General features: G+C 46.7%; 1 protein-coding gene across 1 annotated transcript in view; it reads right to left on the bottom strand.

Moving 5' to 3' along the window:
* The window catches only part of IGF2R (insulin like growth factor 2 receptor), a 124,770-nt gene that overhangs the window by 25,721 nt on the left and 80,265 nt on the right, over window positions 1-18,784 (bottom strand). The window contains exons 21-36 of the mRNA XM_017538048.2: window positions 17,077-17,178; window positions 16,123-16,315; window positions 14,808-14,978; window positions 13,868-14,011; window positions 13,586-13,761; window positions 13,210-13,297; window positions 12,509-12,724; window positions 11,619-11,749; window positions 11,253-11,350; window positions 8,262-8,398; window positions 6,911-7,101; window positions 4,954-5,080; window positions 4,025-4,144; window positions 3,442-3,698; window positions 2,937-3,155; window positions 1,054-1,203 (exon numbers count right to left, since the gene is read on the bottom strand). Coding sequence (XP_017393537.1) covers window positions 1,054-1,203; window positions 2,937-3,155; window positions 3,442-3,698; window positions 4,025-4,144; window positions 4,954-5,080; window positions 6,911-7,101; window positions 8,262-8,398; window positions 11,253-11,350; window positions 11,619-11,749; window positions 12,509-12,724; window positions 13,210-13,297; window positions 13,586-13,761; window positions 13,868-14,011; window positions 14,808-14,978; window positions 16,123-16,315; window positions 17,077-17,178 — 2,520 coding nt within the window. The remainder of the gene's footprint in view (window positions 1-1,053; window positions 1,204-2,936; window positions 3,156-3,441; window positions 3,699-4,024; window positions 4,145-4,953; window positions 5,081-6,910; window positions 7,102-8,261; window positions 8,399-11,252; window positions 11,351-11,618; window positions 11,750-12,508; window positions 12,725-13,209; window positions 13,298-13,585; window positions 13,762-13,867; window positions 14,012-14,807; window positions 14,979-16,122; window positions 16,316-17,076; window positions 17,179-18,784) is intronic.

Below are 18,784 nucleotides of genomic sequence, written 5' to 3' on the forward strand. Positions count from 1 at the left end.
ACAGTCCCTTTACAAACCTGCTCCAGGCTCAAACATCAGATGAGACATCTTTATCAGAATTTAGACATCCAACAGATTCTAATCCATCACCTGAACTCCTGGGGGTCAGATGAGCCTTGGAATCCATCACCTTTATTAAGATTTTCAGAGGCAATTCTAGATATATTATTTCTATTATGTAATACACACATGCACACACACACCTACCCCTCAGATCCTGTGTTCAAGCATATTAATATTTCTGCAGCTGGATGTATCAATATCCACATTAGGTGGGACAAATCCACACCATAAATAGCCTCAGTCCATTCATGTCAAAGGAGTCCCAAGTTTTCAGAACTTCAAGACTACAGAAGCACAGGCGAGAGGCTGTGATGCTATGGCCCTAGAGCAAAGAGCTGTTTCCCTGTGCAGCAGCTGGGGCCCAGATCTGCCCCTACAGAGCCACTCAGAGTCCCTGTGGAATGGGCGCCATAATCTACCAATTTATCTCACAGAGTAGGGGTCAAAAGAAAAGGTACTCAAAAACGCTTTACAACAATACAGAACTCGTTATAATGGAGGCTACTTTTTAAAATGCATATAAAATGGAAGTCAGTACCTCCTTATAAGTAAAAGGTACTACTTTGTTGCAGCTATTCTGATTCCAGAGGTCTTTTGTTATTTGCTAACTTCTGGGCTTTGTCTTGAATGATTATAGCTGCCCAAATGTCTTTCTGACTTCCCAGTAAGAATAAAATCAGTAATTGTTAAAGTAAAAACAGAAGTTATGACACTTTTACGCATCAGCAGTCAAAGCTGAATGTCATTTCTTTACTCATGTTCTATGTTTTTAAATTACAGCAAGCCTCTATATGTTATTAGCTCTGGGGGAGCTCACTCAGCCCTCAATTAGTGGTTTAAATTATTCAGACACACTACTAGTATACCATCTTAACCAAGGCAGACATTTTGAATAAGAGTATCCTTGGACCTGATGCGCACTTTCTGTTGTCTAACCTTGGCTCTCTAATCTGTAGTTGTGTATCTAGATCGTCAGAGGCCCACACTTACCATGCTCACACCTCTCTTACAGTGAAATGCGATGAGTGAAGTGTAGTTGAAATGCTTGTCCACTAAGCATGGAGTACTGCTTTCAAAATTCAAGTAAATCTCATTCGCTACCGGATTGAGTATTGGCGGTCCTGCGACCCGGCCGATATCCTAAACAAAGAGCAAAGGCAAACAGTATTTCAGGAAACAAACCGTTCCCAAGGTTAGTGGGATTAACAATTGATACAGAATTGGAAAACCCAGACTTTATAGGTTCTGAGAATGAGCAGCATCTAAAGAAACTGGGTTTATACCAACTCCAATAAGAAGACTTGACAGATGCCACATAACTTTCTTATGCTGGTGGTTATCATTTTGATCCTAAGGTTAGTTTTAAGGTTGATTCTGTTTCTATGTATCTTCAAGTTTCAAAGATCCTAAGCAACAGGAATCTCTCTCTCACATCAGGGATGCAACACAGTCCTCCCACCAGCTGACGGGGGAAGGCCAGAACCTCGATGCTGACCTGCCACCCTCACTGCCTGGTGCTGCTCTGGGACTGTCCACTGACATGGCCCAGCAGTACCCATTGTCTGTGTCCTTGGGAGAGGGGATAGGTGGTGTTCACTGTTCATTTTTATTCCTTATTACAGCACCTGGCACACAATGGCTGCCCAATAGATATTTTTGAGTGAATAAATAAATAAATGAAAGACCAGTCTGAGTATTATGAGAAAAAAAAAAACTTGTTTTTAATTTTTAAAAAGTAAATAAAAGTGAATGGCCAGGAATGGTGTATATGATGAATGTGTGTATGCGTGTGTGTGTGTAAGCAGCTTCCCCATGATTTGGTTCTCAGCTACAATACTCTTCATTCGTCACTGTGAGGCACTGTCAGACCATGCAGCACCACACCTTCTCCAGTTAAAAAACTTCCTACACTTTTTAACATCTAACAACAGATGGTCAAGCAGATCAGACCTCTCCCGTCAGAAAGGATGCTACCAAAGAGCTTCCTGGGGAGACTCGGCTTGTCCAGGCCTCCATCTCACACGGAGCTGCAGCTAACTCATGCTGCGGCTGAACTTACCCACTCCCGACATCTCCCCATACCACTGCCACATATAATGTCCATTTTTTAAAGGACATCTAGATATTTTACAAGAGGACCCATCTTTAAAGCATGATAGATAATACAGATAGAAATATAGATGACTTGTGAGATACATTTCAAGTAATAAAACCTAACAAGGATTTGACAAATCATGAATATAACTCATTGAGACAATTTTTAAAGATCCAAACCTCTTATTAAAACATGTTAGCAAGCTGGGCACCGTGGCTCACGCCTGTAATCCCAGCACTTTGGGAGGATCACTTGAGGCCAGGAGCCTGAGACCAGCCTGGCTGGGCAACATAGCAAGACTCACATCTCTACAAATAATTTTTTAATGCATAAAACCAAAGCTTTCCAGGCAAAATATTTAGCTATTAGCAAAAGGACTCTTGCCCTTAATTATAACTCCTGGCCAAAGAAAGTTTCTGCATTTCACAAGTGTTTGAACTACAGAAGACAAGCATTTCACACAAAGAAACCAGGGCAGGCCAATGTGTTTTTTGTCACTTTACCTAAAAACTTCTTGATCTGGGTCAACTCTGAGGTTCACGACAGGTGGAGTCCCTACACATGTATTCATGTTATCTCACATGCTCAAAGACTTTCTAACAGTTCAATGTGCAAACCTTTAATCTTCCCATAGTGAACCCAGAACACACACAATCCCACTTACTTTCTCCATTTTGTTATGCTTGAGCAACTCTCCACTGAAAGCAAGAAACAATGCAAAGGTTATTGCCAAAAGTCTTGCAAATATTATCTCCAGCCTTGGATTAGTCATACTTACTATGGGGGGACCATCAATAGGAACTTTGCACACAGCGGCTCCGGCAGGACAAGGCACTCCGTGCATGGGATTTAGCGGCTGACAAATATTGATGTAGAAATCAGGGTTGGTATCGGAGGCTTCATCCTCACTCTCATCGTAAGCCTCGTAACCACCCGTGCGATGAATGAGAGGAGACAGGTCAATAACAGAGCTTCCATTCCTCACAGAACATTCCGTCTGTTAAGTAGGAAAAACTGCTTTAAGTCTACAAAAAAATTTCCTAATACTACGTCATCCATACATAAGAATTTAAAAGCTGAATAACAATAACGAAAAAGCAGAAAGGTGTCAAAATGCTTCATTACATAGCACTGGGCACTTCCAGTCAACTTCATTATTGGGGTCATCAGGAGTGGACAAGGTCAGCTAGGCATCTACTAGTGGGCAAGTGAACCTGATGAAGGGGCCCAGGTGCAGCCGGGCACTGGATATGCACTTCTCCCGTGCCCATCTCCAAACTTACTGCTTGCTCGCAGGCCAGCGGTGTGTGCCAGGAGAAGAAGAGTGTGCACGTCTGCTTGTCCAGGGAGATGAGCATGGGCCTGCTGGTTGGCCCGGCCTCAGGCCTGCACACGAAACTGATCACGCTCTTATAACTCAGGCCAGATTTGGAGGGACAAGGGGACCCATCCTTGTACACCAGCTGCAGGACCTGGTCCACGTAGCTCAGCTTCTTGCTGGCCTTGCCCACGCTGATCCTGGTCTGTCCAAAGCAGGCCCCTGCACCACAAGGGAGAGGCAGAGAAAACATAATCACAGACTCAATGACCAATTTTCTGATTAAAACGTTCTGCAAATCAGGGCCATCAATTTCATAGCTAATACTTGTAATTTCAAGTGTCCAATCAGGCTTTAACCATTGTTTTACACTGACGGTTTGTTCCATCACATGCCCATGTGTCCCCAACATGGGCTGACTGCTACAGGAGACAAAAGCATCTCAGCTTTCCGGCTCTGCTCCTTTTTCCGCTTGACACACAAACAGGCCAAGGACAACCCCAGGGGGCGGGAGAGTCAGGTAACACAGGAGAGACCACAGCACTCACCCACACCAGGGGGGCAGTTTTCATTCTCCCCACAGATGCTCATGTAGACCAGCCCCTTCTCACTGTAAGCAGCTGTGAATCCTGCCCTGCCACTTAAGGAGCTCAGATCAAACAGGTGTCCTGTAGGGTGGAAGAAGATGGCGACACAGTGACTCCAGGGAGCTCAGACTTGGGAGGCTCATCACTGGCAAGCTCACGCACAGATCACGTCAGCATAGGGACTTCTGACTTCTCACCACGACCCACTGCCCCATTTGCCAACCTTGTTCTAAATCCTCCAACAGCCAGGCTGTATCATGAGGCTGTCAGTCCTTAGATCCGAGAGATGTCCCATCTTTCCCCCAGAAGATTGTGGCTCACAGCACCCTCGCTGGGCCATACCACAGCAGCCACTAAGATTCCCATTGGTGTGGGAAGAGCCTGCCAGCATGCACTTCTCACTGCCGATGACTGTGCCTGCACCTTTCTAGGTGCCCAGCACAAGGGCAGGTGAGAGACTCCTGGCCATCCACCATGCTGATGCTGAGAGGCAGGCAGGGGATTAGCTCTAGCCTGCCCTGGAAAGCCTAGAGCTGCTGGGGCTGACACTGTCAGTAACCCCAGCCAGGAGCACCTCTCACACCAGGAGAGTGACAGCGAGATGGATTCTCTGAGGGAGTCTAAGGGAGCATTCTCTCCTCCACTGAAGGAGAGCCAGGAGAACACAAGAGTGGCCCATCCAGAGAAAAGCCAAACACATCCACACACCATGACACCTCTGCCCACGGCTTCTCCTTGGATCTCTCACCTGATGAGCTGGGCTTGGTGAGGGCACTGTCTCTCACCTGAGCTGGGATTGGCGACCGGCACTGTCTCTCACCTGTGCTTGGGTTGGTGACCAGCACCGTCTCTCACCTGCGCTGGGGTTGGCGACTGGCACCATCTCTCACCTGTGTTTGGGTTGGTGACCTGGCAGTCATCATGCACGTTGCTCTTCACAGGACAGGCTATGGCCGTGGGCCAGGCAAAGGTATACTCACAATCCTCCACAGCACTGATGAACATGGGCCTGGAGTTCTACAACAAAGCACAGGCAGGTCCTGAAGGGATCACGCAAAAATTTGATGTCTATCACGATTTCAACTTACAAGTGGAAGTGTCTGAAAAACTCCACAAGCATGTGAAATTTCTGTCTCCACAGGCCTTTGGGATAAGGGGCAGATTAGGAAAAGCAAAGGGTTAGAATGTGTCCTGAGCTGCGACTATGGGCTTCCCATGCAGGTAAATGAAACACACAAAGGTAGCAATCCATGTAGGGGACCAGGAAGGTCCCTTAGGCTGAGGAACAGGACAGGGGCTGGGGATGGGGGTGCAAAGGATGCTGGAAAAGCTGCCAGGAGACACAAATGTGTAAATCACTGATAAGATTCTAAAACCCAAATGAAGTAAAATCCATTATCACAGTCAAAACAAAAAGACCCACCTAGAGAAGCAGCCAACTCTACGCATCCTCCCACTGGCCAAGGCTTACTCTGTCCATCTCAAAATGCTTTATGTCCACCACAGAGTTGGTATGATGTATTCAGCAGCACCTTCCTTCCCAGGTAAACCCCATGATTCCTGCTGTGCATGCTGATAAGCCACACTGCAGTCTAGTTCCCAGGCCCTGGGCACAGGGCCCCCACACATCCCTCACCCTTCCCTCCCAGCCTCCTGGGCCCTGGAAACAGAGACCCTCACACACCACCCTCATCCTTCCCTCCCAGCCTCCTGGGCCCTGGGAACAGAGACCCTCACACACCACCCTCACCCTTCCCTCCCAGCCTCCTGGGCCCTGGGAACAGAGACCCTCACACACCATCCTAATCCTTCCCTCTTAGCCTCCTGGGCCTTGGGCATGGGGGCCCCACACACCCCCTCACTTTTCCTCCCAGCCTCCCAGGCCCTGTGCCCAGAGCCCCCACATGGCCCCCATCACCTTTGCCCCCGACATGTGGGGCAGCCCTTTTGTCCTCAGCCATGAGCCTCCTGGCTCAGAGAGGAGAATGCTCATGGGCCCAGCAGCTCATGAGTCTGGGCTAAGCCTCTGCACAATATTCCCAGGAGAAAACTTCACTGCCGCTCCAGGCAAGAGGGCAGGCCTGAAGTTCCTGGAGCCCCTAACCCAAGCTCCCCTACCACTGCTGCCCACCGCTGGAGAGCATGGGAAGAGCCATCCTGACATGCAGCAAGCTGGTCCTGCCCAAGTTAATGCCCAACTCAGCCACCGAGCTCGTCAGGTACGCTAGCACCGGGGCTCACCACAGTCTCACACACAGAGACACCAGCAGTCAATACCCGCTTACATGCATGCCAAACCAGTAAGGGAAAAAGTGATCCCAGGCACTCATCCCCACAGACTGTGCACCTCCCGTGTGTCAGAAATGACACCTAGCACTTCCTGCCTCTTCTCTCAAAACCCCATGACAGGCGAGACAGGTATACCTCGTGTTATGAACAGGTGAGCAGTGCAGACTATCTGAGAAATTAACCAAGTTATGTGGCTGGGAAGTGGCAGTACTACCTGTGACCTGGGCCCAGCCCACCTTCTTGTGCTTTTCAAGCTGCCACCATGAAGAAAAGGGCATTTTGTCAAACAACAATCTCCTCCACAGCCTTTAAGGGGTCAGAGTCAAACTCTGAAGAGAACCAATTCTGAGAGGGGAACTCCCAGGACAAGCATCTAAGGAGGCAGAGAGCACGAGGGTTCCCCAGATTGCAGGCCACGGCGACACTGCTCCCCCAACCACTGGTAAGGGCCCATCATCCCAGGCTGCAGAACTTGCGTTCCAAGGCAGATGAGCCCAATTGCACACAGGCCCAATTCCCAAAGCTGCAGCAGCTGAAGGCCAGGAGCCAGTCCCTTACCACTTGGGCCTCACTGCAGGTGAGTCGGATGGTGGTCGACTTTTTCCGAATCCCGTCTGGACATAAGTCGCCATCGACGTATTTCAGGACAATTATGCCATCTCTCCACTGAGGTCCGTCCTTTACCCTGCCGAGGTTCACAGGCTTGGAGCCGCTCAGCAGACACGCGGCTGCTTCTGGAGGGCATGGCTCTGCAACACCACACACAAGAAAGAGTTGCCTTGAGTGAATCCCCAGGCTAGAACACAGCTTCATCAGGCAAGAAATGTCACACATGCTACAGAACTTCATACGCTTTTTAAAAATCGCTCCAAAATATCTGCTATTTCTTTCACATTAAGTCAGATGACAATGACATCACATTAGTTCTCACTCACTTGTGTGCTGTTTTGCCACAGATGGACTGGGGCAGGTGGGTGTGAGGTGTGTGTTGTGTAGCCAGGCCACAACAGCCGAAATTGTTTCTGAACCCCATACAGGATGAAACCCAGATTCCCAAATTAAGCCAGAGGAACATTTTAAATGGCCTACATCCACGCACCTTCATTATTCAAGAAATTACCGAGAACTCTGCCCATTTCTCAGTCCCTGAAATGGCTGTGCCATGTGCCCTGGGTGAAGAACTAGTCCCAAGCCACAGGGGTGGAGCGGTTGTGTCAAAGTCTGTGCAGCACAACACAGCAAGGGGAAGTGGACCCACAGCCTCAGACCAGCAGAATATGGAACCGCCTTCTGCAGCTAAAAATAACCACACCCCCTTTGAGGTGGGCCACACAAGATGTAAGTGGGGCTGTATGAAACCCCACGAACATGGGATGAGTTTCATCTTCAGGATTCCAAGAGGCCATGAGTGGTACCAAGATTCCTGGAGACGCCCTTGGTTTCACATGTGCAGCTGACATCCAGTCTCAGCCAAGCACTGCAGGTTTAAGTGAGGGGTCCCTCATCACAAAAGGACGGACCATACAACTCTCACCACGTGCAGGCACACACCAGGCCCTCCACGTCACACCTCCCATCTCCTACCTGCCAAGAAGGTTATTATTTCCATCTATTATACTTCCAGCTCCTCGTGTTATTATTATACCTCCTCACCACGGTTATTATTTCTATCTATTATACCTCCAGCTCCTCGTGTTCGCAAAGGGCTATCATGTTCCCAGCAGTCCTCAGCACTGATTTATCCTGGGCAATATTAGGGATCAATAGGTAAGACCCTTAAATCATTCTTCCTCCTGCTGCCACTTCCATGCTGCAGAGAGTAAAGTGCCTCCAAAGAATTCCCATTCTACTTGATCTTCCTCAATAAACTCATGACAAGCCACCACCCCACGAGGAGGCCCTCTCTCACCAGTGCCGGCCTGCGGGGACAGAGACTTGCAGACATTGATGAGGTAGTGCTCTGGGGACCCCGTCCCGGTGATGGCTTCCCAGTTGTCACTATACCTTGACAGGGATGAGAGGTCGAAGGAGTTGCCGGCCTCATCTCTGAAAAGAAAACACTGCAGTTAGGCTCAGCTGTATTCTAATTAAACACTGCGCACTCTATCTAGAAAGGTTCAAGTATTCAGACACAGTCTAACCCTGACAGAACTTTAGACTTGACTTCTGTCTGTCTGTCTCTTTCTCTCTCTCTCTCTCTCTCTCTCTCTCACACACACACACACACACACACAATCAGAATCAGCAACAACATAATTTTCAGTTCAGAAAACTATTAGATTCACTTAAAAATTTTTTTAATTTTAACAGAAAAACCCAAGTTTGCAAAGTAAGTGCTGTCTGTGCTCAGGCCACCGAGAAGTGGAACTCGCCGGTGACAAAGCTGGGCAGCCAAGATGCTCTGAGCACACACAGCAGGGGCCACGCCCAGGGTGGCCAGACAGGCCACCTGCTGTTTAAACCCAAGGCTGCCAGTGGTTACTGAAATCAAAATGGGCTTGACCTTTCTGTGCAGGCTAAAGGTTCCCTAACTACAGAAATCCCAAATACAGACAATAACTGGGAACCAGCCCCATGCCAGGCGCAGTAATAACAGTGAGTGAGACACATACTTTGCCACCATGGAGCAGGGATGGGGGCACCTACAGATGCCACCTCAGAGGCAGCTTCTAACACTTCAGAGGGGAATGAACATTCATTCATTCAAAAACTACGTGCTAGGCTGAGGGTACTGTATTAAACAAAACAGATAAAGATCACCAATCTTACAAAGTTTACAGAAATTACCCATGAAGAAAATGACCATGAATGAGACAGACTGTTAAAAATATATAGTATATTGGATGGAAGTTAAGAGCTGAAGAAAAAAAGGTAGATGAGTGGGATATGAAATTTGGGGGGTAGAGGAAAGGAGGTGCTGATATTTTAAGACAGAGGAGCCACAGAAGGCGTGACCAGGAAGGGGACCTGAGCCCCGCACGGCCTGAGAAAGGCAGAAGCCCCTTGTGGCTGGAACAGAGTGAAAGTGAGGCTAGAGGTAAATGGGGTTATGTCCGTCAGAGTAAGAACTTCAGCCCATGGGTCCAAATGAGATGGGTGCTCACTGTGTTGAAGATTTCAGCAACAGCGACATGGTGGGACTTATATCTCAAGAGGATCGCTCTAATTACTGTGTGGGACTAACCAAACGTGTGACAAGGGGTGTGGCAGGGAGACCTTGGAGTGGTGACTGCAGCATTGCAGGCACGAGAGGAGGAGTGCCCAAACCGGGGGCAGGCAGCAGGAAGGGAAGGCTGCCTAAAGGTGATGGGGCAAGAACAGAATTTAGTGTATATCACCACCGGCTCCAAAAGCATTCAATAGAAGAAATAAAAATAGAGCTAATGAAGCTAGGGCACAGGAGTGAGGAAACAAGAACAGCAGCAGTGAAAGACATCTTTCATCTTTTAAAACAGAGTCAACAGACACCAATAGAAGCTGACAAACAGAGGTTTAGAGTTATAGAAGGTTCCAAAAAGAACAAGAAGAAATGGTAAAAGTGGAGTGAAGCCAGGGGTAGGGGAGGAAGAGGTGAGGTGGGTAATTTCATTTCATATGTTAATATTTTTGGACTCTCAATTAATTACAGTAGACAAGTATTAACTTTTATTATAAGAATTACAAAATTCTCCTCTGACTTAATTCAACTTTTAAAACCTTAGCATAAAAATAACTTTAGGAAGGCTGGGCACAGTGGCTCACGCATATAATCCCGGCACTTTGGGAGGCCAAGGTGGGTGGATCACCTGAGGTCAAGAGTTCAAGACCAGCCCGGCCAACAGGGTGAAACCCCATCTCTACTAAAAATACAAAAATTAGCCAGGCATGGTGGTGCCTGTAATCCCAGGTGCTAGGGATGCTGAGGCAGGAGAATTGCTTGAACAAAGGAGGTGGAGGTTGCAGTGAACCAAGATCATGCAACTGCACTCCATCCTTGGTGACAGAGTAAAACCCCATCTCAAAAAAAAAAAAAACATACATACATTCATACATGTGTGTGTATGTATCTTTAGGAAAAAAAGCTTTATGTGCAAAGAAAATCAAAATTTTATATCAGAAAACAGAAGTTAGCCTCAAATGGCCGAAAGAGAATGCTAGTAAGCCAGGGATATTGACAGAGAACAATTCACATCCAGTAGAAATGAGAAACAAATTTCAAATGAAAATATTGACAAAATGTTAACTGGAAACGTAAGGGTACTAAAATTATGATTTAAAGTCACTGAACATAAATTACTAAATGCCTGAATTTACATATGTTACTAAAACTTCAGTGATGATTTCACCTATATAAATAACAGATGACACAACAGGACAAAGGCTGGAAGGAAACAGAATCAACTGCACTTTCCCCCAGGAAAGTCAGTGGTGACCAAGTGGCTCGTACTGGGTGTCTCGCACAGCAGAATCGCTTGGACATCCCTCCAAAAAACAGAACCGCAGACCCACAAAACCAAAATCTCCAAAGATGGGACCCAAGGTGTCCAGAGATCGATCTGGCAAAGCTGTTAGAGCAGCTCTGAGGACGATCACATGCAACGAAGACCTCCCTTCATCACAGGGGTCACCACACCACTCCTGGCCCACTTTGCTCACTGACATGTGGTTCGCGCAAGCGTGCCAGGCATCCACTCTCTGCCTTGGCTCCAATCCCTTCCCCACGCACAGTCACCACAGCTGCTCAAGGTGGTGATGGAGCTGAGAGTTAACCTAGCCCAACTCCTCATTTTAACAGTAGCAAACCTAGTCCTAGGTAAAACAACTGACTAATCTAATCCCCGGTCTCCCAGACCACTACTTATTAAAGCAAAATCATACCAAGTTAGTCTGTCCAAAAGAGACAACATATCCATCGACTTACTTGAATGAACACTCAGTCAGATCGAAAGGTGGGCAGGCATACTGCGTTCGCCACTCAAACAAGTAGGAACAATCTGAAGTCTCCTTTAGAAATACTGGCTAAAAAAGTTAAGATGCACATATATAAAAGTGAGAATGTGAAACTTTAGTTTATGCTTTGAATTTTAAGAATGAAAATAGTAAAGAATGGCTATGTTCATAAAAATCAATACTGATGAAAGTTTCAACTTATTTTCTGTAAACTGTATATTTTAAACTCGGTTGACCAGAAGATTTTATGAGATCTGAGGACAGATTCTTTCTAGTATGATCCCAGCAGCCTGAGGGTGGGAGAAGACCCCGCTGAGGGCCATCGGAGCTCACTCACCTGCTGGGTGCTGCGGTCGCAGTAGAAGAAGATGGTTGTAGAGCGCTGATAAACCTTATGGCAAGTGTCCCCCCCAGTGAAGTTCATTTTTAACAAGCCATTCTCATAAGTTAGCTTTTGAGTCAGGAGACCTGTAAAGAAGGAGGATGTTAAATAAGGTCTGGTTCAGTTCCCTAGGCTGCCAAACTTAGCCTAAGACATGTGACGTCACACATCCTGAAGAGTGACAGACAAAGTCTCTCTGGCCTCCTGGCACCGTACCATGCACTCTCTGTCACATTACACTTGGGAATAAACTCAGGCTTCCTCCTGTCCAAGGCTGCCACAGTGTCACAGACTGGCCCGTGTGTGATGACATGGGGCACCCTTAGCCTCGTCGCCTAAGGGAATGTCACTTTCCCCACTGTGCCTGAGGACTGTCCATGTACTACTCACCACCAGCTACTTCAACTTCATTTTTACAAGTTCCTAAATATATTTAAATCTTGCTCAACTGCTGATACAGCATGAATGACCAACAGCCTGCCCTACAATTTTATAGCCAAACCTCATACTAAATGCATTCCCTCTGACTCAATTCTCTCAAGTGCTACCTCAGAATATCCATCCCTGGCTACTTCGCTGTGTCCTGATGTTGTAATAAAGAAGAGAAATATGATCTTAGAGTCAATAACTGCCATGGCTAAGAAAACAGACATGCTCTACCAACATCCTTCAGCATGTACTCTTATTATGAAAATCAAGCAAAATCCAAAATACCATTAATATGTTTCTGTTTTTTTACAGAATACTCACGTTTCTGACTCGAGAAAAAATTCATCTTTAGCAAAATATTTTAACATTTTAATTCCATTCTTTTGCAACAAAAGGAAAAGGACAAACAATGGTACCTGCCACTTTGTGAAATCCCAGAGGGTCCCGCTTTTCCTGACATGAGGAGACTGCCTTGGTCTTGTCACTTGTGAGGCAGACATCTGAGGAGAGCTTCCCACAGACCCGGAAGTAGTAGGTATATTCGCCGGCAGGCACGATGGTGTCATTGAGGCCCAGGGGCTTCAGGTCATACAAGTTGCCATGCCTTGGGTCCTTCACCTCACAGTTGTCTCCTTCAAGAACATGGAAGAAGTGAGGGGCAACTGCAACCACACACGCCTTCATGTTTTCAAGCAAAAAGCTTTACAATGTTTGATTAGGTAAATACCAACTATAAATGGGCGTTAAAAGCCATTTCCACCTGATTTTGTTTATATATAACACAACTCGCCTGGCAAACAGCTTTCTAGAAAAGTCTAGGTACCAGAATAAAGACTTGCTTCATCAAACACCACAAAGCCAAACCCCACATTAGTGTCTTCAAGTGTCAGATGCCAAAATCCCATCAATCCAGGCACAGAAGGAAAATGTCACTGGTAAAATGAGCAACGTACCTGGGTAAAAAAAGCTCAAGGATTAGAAACTATCCACTCCCTAGCATGTTTTTCATGACCCCAGCTGAGGCCGTTATCACACAGTCTCACATCTAAGGCATCGTTCAGAATGTCTGCTACTCTATACATTTACAAAGACTTGTGAGAGACAGGCCCAGTCCTACCTTCCACTCTGACAATGGGACAGGCTTCCACAGTTCTCCAGATAAACACGTACTCACAGCCATCCTGAAGCTGAAACGCTGGTGAGCCCTGTAATACAAACCAGCAGCCTGATTTGTTTCCTGTTTATTTTAAAAATTAATCAAATGATAGCCATTATTAGTACCCAATCTTTGACCTCCATGTGCAAAATACATAGCATTTATTAAACATTTAAGACCTGAAGAAATGAGTGTATTCTCGTCAAACCTTAGCAATGGCTGAAACTCCATGAAAACACAGGCAAGTTTTACACAGGATAGAAGATTCTGAGATTAAAGGGAAATGGGAAATGGAGTGACCCAGGGACAAGATCTCATTGCTGGTCTGAACACACACCGATATCTGAGCACACTCAAACGTGATCCTGGTGGAGTAGCGCTGGCTTCCACATCTGTCACCATTGACATACACGATGCTCAAAGATCCATTCGCTGCAGCTTGGGGGCTCATCTGCACCATACCCAGGTTCCAGCTATTGTCTTCTGACACTAAGCAAGACCCCAGTGCGCTGCCTGGAAGAACAGAATAAGTAGCTTGGGCATACAGAAGGAGAGGACCTTGAGTCAAACGCTCGAACAGTATGAACAGACGCTGATCAAGAGACCAAACAGAACTCACCATGGCATCCAGGAATGTAAGAGAGAGGATTGCAAACACTCAAATAGAAAGTCCTCTTTCTCCCATCGACAGAGGTGTCGACAGCCGTCCAAGGCTTCCTGACTGCGCTTAAGCCACTCAGGTCATATTCATTTCCAGCCAGGTCTGAAAGACAACGAAAAACCATGCTGGAGAACTCTGCCTCCTTGTGAGCTCTCGAGAACTGCCTTTCACCCTAAGTAAACACTGTGGGGGCATAAACCTGGCATTGCTAACTGTGAGGAATAAGGAAATCCACAGGAGGCAGAAAGGCTTTGCCTATAGAAACACACCCCCTCTGTCCCTCAAAACGGCCCTTCACAGCCAGGCATGGTGGCATGCACCCATAGTCCCAGCTACTCCAGAGGCTGAGGCAGGAGGATCACTTAGGACCAGGAGTTCAAGGCCAGCCTGACAACATAGTGAGACCCTAAAGACTCTTTAAAAAAAAAAAAAATTAAACCTTCACTGCCCTTGACAAGGAAGTACTGCTGCAGAGGTGGCAGGGCCAACCCCAGAGGTCAAGGGCTCCTGCATGCCCTATCAGTTTCCAGGGCACAGCTTAGGGAGTTTTAATATCTTTTTCTTTTTTCATCCTCAAATAAGAAGCTCTGACAGTGTATGTGAAATTTGTTTCCTCTGCGTGTTCTTCTCTGTTCTTAAGATGCATCTGACCCCAAAAGATGGTTTAAAACCATTAACTATATAGTCAGACTCTCTTCAAGAAAAACATTACAACTCTAAGCATCATTCAAAGAAAATATGTAACAGAAATGGCATGCTGCTTTCAAAACCAAGCACACACACCATGCACATAAAAATATACACGCACACAGAAACACACCTCCACATCCACTCTCACACACACACACACACGCTGACTCTTGACCAGCCTCTCAGTTCTTAGGCCACACGGCCTTACCAGTCACTTGGCAGTCTACCGGAGAAGGAACACAGGCCAATGCAGTTTCAAACTCAAAGTAAGTGTTTCGGATCCCTTGCCCAGAGTCGATGTCTTGATGTAGGAATTTGGGGTTCCCTGGGTATACATCATCATTGCAAACAAAGCGGATGATAAAAGCATCAGCGGTACCTAGAGAGCAAGAAAGCCTAGATTTAAGAAACAGAACAGTATTCATGATGCAGCCCACAAACAAAGTGCAGGCAGCAACAGGACAAGGCCACCGCTGGCAACAAGCTTCACAGCCATTCATGAGAACATGGCACTGGGGCACCAAGTCTGTCACAGGGGACTCGACATGAACACAGAGTGGCCACACTCACTACAACAGTGGCCTGTGTTATGACGGGTTTATACCATGAGCCTAGCATCCTGGCATCCCTACTCTTCCAGAAAATATTTAAATCCCACATGAGTTTATCAATCCAAGCATTAGAAGATAATGTCACTCTACTTTGTTGGTTTACTCAACAAACACTAAGTTCCTACCACATACAGGAATGAATGAAGCAGAAGAAAACCCCTGCCCGCAGCTGTGCTGGTTGCAGAGCAAGCAGCAAGTACAAAGACTCAGGAGGGGAGGGTGAGGGAGAGTGGGCTTCGTTCATATCAGAAACAGGGAGGCCGGCGGACTGAGCAGGGAGAGTAGGGGGTAATTGTTTCAGAGGGCCCCCATGAATGCCCCATGGCCATACTGTGGATGCTGCCTTCTACTCTAGGTGTAGTGCAGAGCCACCGAGGGCTCTGAGCTGGGAAGTGATATGATGTGACATTTCGGAAACATCACTCTGGCTGCTGTGTTGAACACAGGCTACAGTAGGCCCCCTTATCTGCAGGGGGATATGTTCTGAGACCCACAGTGGATGCCTGAAATTGAGAACCCTCTGTATACTATGCTGCTTCCTGTACACACAAACCAAGAATGAAGTTTAATTTGTAAGTTAGGCACAGCAAGAGATTAACAATAAAACAGAACAACGGTAACAAAAAATCGTAATAAAAGTTACGTGAATGTGGTCTCTCTTTCTTTCTCTCAAAATACCTTATTATTTTCACACCATGTAAGACCACACAAAGTGAACCCGTGGACAATGGGACTCCTGAATTCTGTGAGGTCAAATGCAGGAAGACCAATCTGGTGGCTCCTGCAGCACAGTGGATGGCACAGCCCATGGTGGCAGGAGTGTCCACATCCTACACTCAGAAAGGTGCACGGCCAGCCACAAAACCACCAGGGCCCTTTTCAGCTACAAGAACAACATGGCTCTGAGCTCACCTTTGTCAGAGACAGGCCCTTTGTAGGTCAGAGTGATGAAGCCCTCTGTGGACAGCTGGAGGCTTTTCTCAACTCCAACTAGCCTTTCTGGCCGCAGATTCTGTAGCTCTTGAGTCTGACTTTCTGCCTCACAGCCAGAAGCAGGTTTTCCCAGGATGGTCCCACAGATAGGCATTGTGCCACAGACATTAAGCTGCAGGTCAGACAGTAAGAGCCAAACGAGTTTGTACTATGGATCTCACCACCAATAAGAACCCTAGCAACTCCAAATCCCACTGGGTCAAACGTTTGTTATTTGTTAGTCAACTTACCAACTTCCCACTTTTCCAGCATGTTAGTACAGTTAGTACATAAGTCCAAAGAGCAGTATCTATAAACTGCCTCTAAGGTTTAGTATACATACATCATTTTACTTATATAGTCCTCTATCTATAAATGCGTAAGATCTATTGCATTTAATAATGTACCATACGTAAGGGAGCGAAGACACAAGAGTCATAATGTTATAACATTTTCAATTATGAGAAAGTACAAATCATTGAAATCATGTTAATTACAAGTAAATACAAAGTGGTATTCTATATGTCTTAAAAATTTTGGTATCATCCCATTAAAATAATTACAATTGCAAGAATGAAGTCATTTATGCTCTCTGGTGTGAAGACACAGTAAGGAGAGACCGATGGACAATGAGTACAGGCTTCAGGACTACATACAGAAAGTGTTTCCTTAAAGAGAGCTTATTATTTGAAGAATAACAGTCTTCATGTCTGAACTGTGCCAGAATGGTGGTAAATGGTTTTACTTCATTCTTCCCTTAAATCTGGATTTTCCTATCTCCTTCTGAGTGAAAGCTGTCACCAGTGCCCTGGGAAATTCTGCCTCCTGAATCACCTGGTGCAAGTGACTCTCCTTGTTTCAAAGCAAACTGGAAATTCATCATATTGCTCTTACCACAAAAGTCTTCCCAATGCTGGAGACCACATATCCATGTGAACGGTTTAGCGGGTTAAGATTAAACACAAATCCACTGTTGGGATCCCTTATAGAGCAAGCCTACAGGAAACAAAATGGGGAAAAAGAGGCGCATTCAAACCAATTCCACAGGAACATGACAAACATCCAGCACCTCCAGACACCTGCATGTATGCACCTGACAAAGCTGTTTCTCCACTTACTTTCAAAATCCCAATCAAAAATGTAGCCCTACGTGTACTCAGCAGCCTCTTGAAATATACCACCCTGAAGTATGTCACGTATGAGTCCAGACTCAGAAATTACATTCACCTGAAAGCTGTTAAGTCTACTGCATCTCCCTTACTAAGAAGACTAGGAAACATAAGGCCCATAAATTAATTTCTTAAAGAAAATAAACATCTTAAGAAATCTCATGTTCTGTTTTCTGTCTTAATTATTCACTTACGGTAGTCATGGGAAGTATGATCGGGTGACTGTCAAACAATATCTTCTCCTCTCCCTGGTAAATTTAACTTTGCTCTGGGCCTTCCTCTGTCCAATGAATGCAGGCACGGGGACAGTGGCCACAGCCACAGAAACACTATCCATGAATAAGGGTGCCTGGCATCCTGCCCTCACTGGGCACTTACAAAGCCAGGAACCGCGCTGGGGCTGATGGTTTGGAAAAGCCCTGGTCTCTGCTGCCAGAGTCTACAGTGTAGCTTAGAATAGGAAGCAGGGAGGCAAACAGGTCCCACCATAAAGAAATTTACACAGTGCTGTGAAAACAACTCACTACCCTGGAGAAGTCAGAGAGAACATCACTGAGCAGCTTACTGCTATGGCCTGCAGGGTGCATTCAACAAGGGGATAGCGCAGACCTGGGCAGAGGGCGGGAGGAGCCGGAGGACACAGCAGGCACTGAGTGCCTCAAGTGGCACATTAACACCTGTGGGCTCTGCCCTACGAACAGGGTCACGGTGAGACACACAGGCCTCACCCTACAGACAGGATCACATTAACACCTGTGGGCTCTGCCCTACGAACAGGGTCACAGTGAGACACACAGGCCTCACCCTACGGACAGGATCACATTAACACCTGTGGGCTCTGCCCTACGCACAGGGCCACAGTGAGACACACAGGCCTCACCCTACAGACAGGATCACATTAACACCTGTGGGCTCTGCCCTACGCACAGGGCCACGGTGAGACACACAGGCCTCANTGCCCTACGCACAGGGCCACGGTGAGACACACAGGCCTCACCCTACAGACAGGATCACATTAACACCTGTGGGCTCTGCCCTACGCACAGGGCCATGGTGAGACACACAGGCCTCACCCTACAGACAGGATCACATTAACACCTGTGGGCTCTGCTCTATGGATAGGTCACATTAAAACATACTAAGATGGTTTAGGTGTAGAGTAACATATCAACTAGTCAGATGTCTGCCAATGATGCAGAAGCCCCAGAGCCCACCAGGACGCCACTGTCACATGTGAGGAACAAAGGAATGGAGACGAAAGGAAGGAAACTACAGTGAGCAGAGAGTCAAGACTAAGGGACCTGGCTCTTATCCCAGGATCTGGGAGCTGGCGGTGGAGAGGAACTCAGGGTGACCTGCAGACACCCACTGTCAATGCAACACAGTAACTGATTCAGAAAGCAGGGACAGGGTCAGTTCAGAGCTGGGACACT

Source organism: Cebus imitator, unplaced genomic scaffold, assembly GCF_001604975.1.
Source record: "Cebus imitator isolate Cc_AM_T3 unplaced genomic scaffold, Cebus_imitator-1.0 Scaffold6, whole genome shotgun sequence".
Taxonomy (NCBI): domain Eukaryota; kingdom Metazoa; phylum Chordata; class Mammalia; order Primates; family Cebidae; genus Cebus; species Cebus imitator.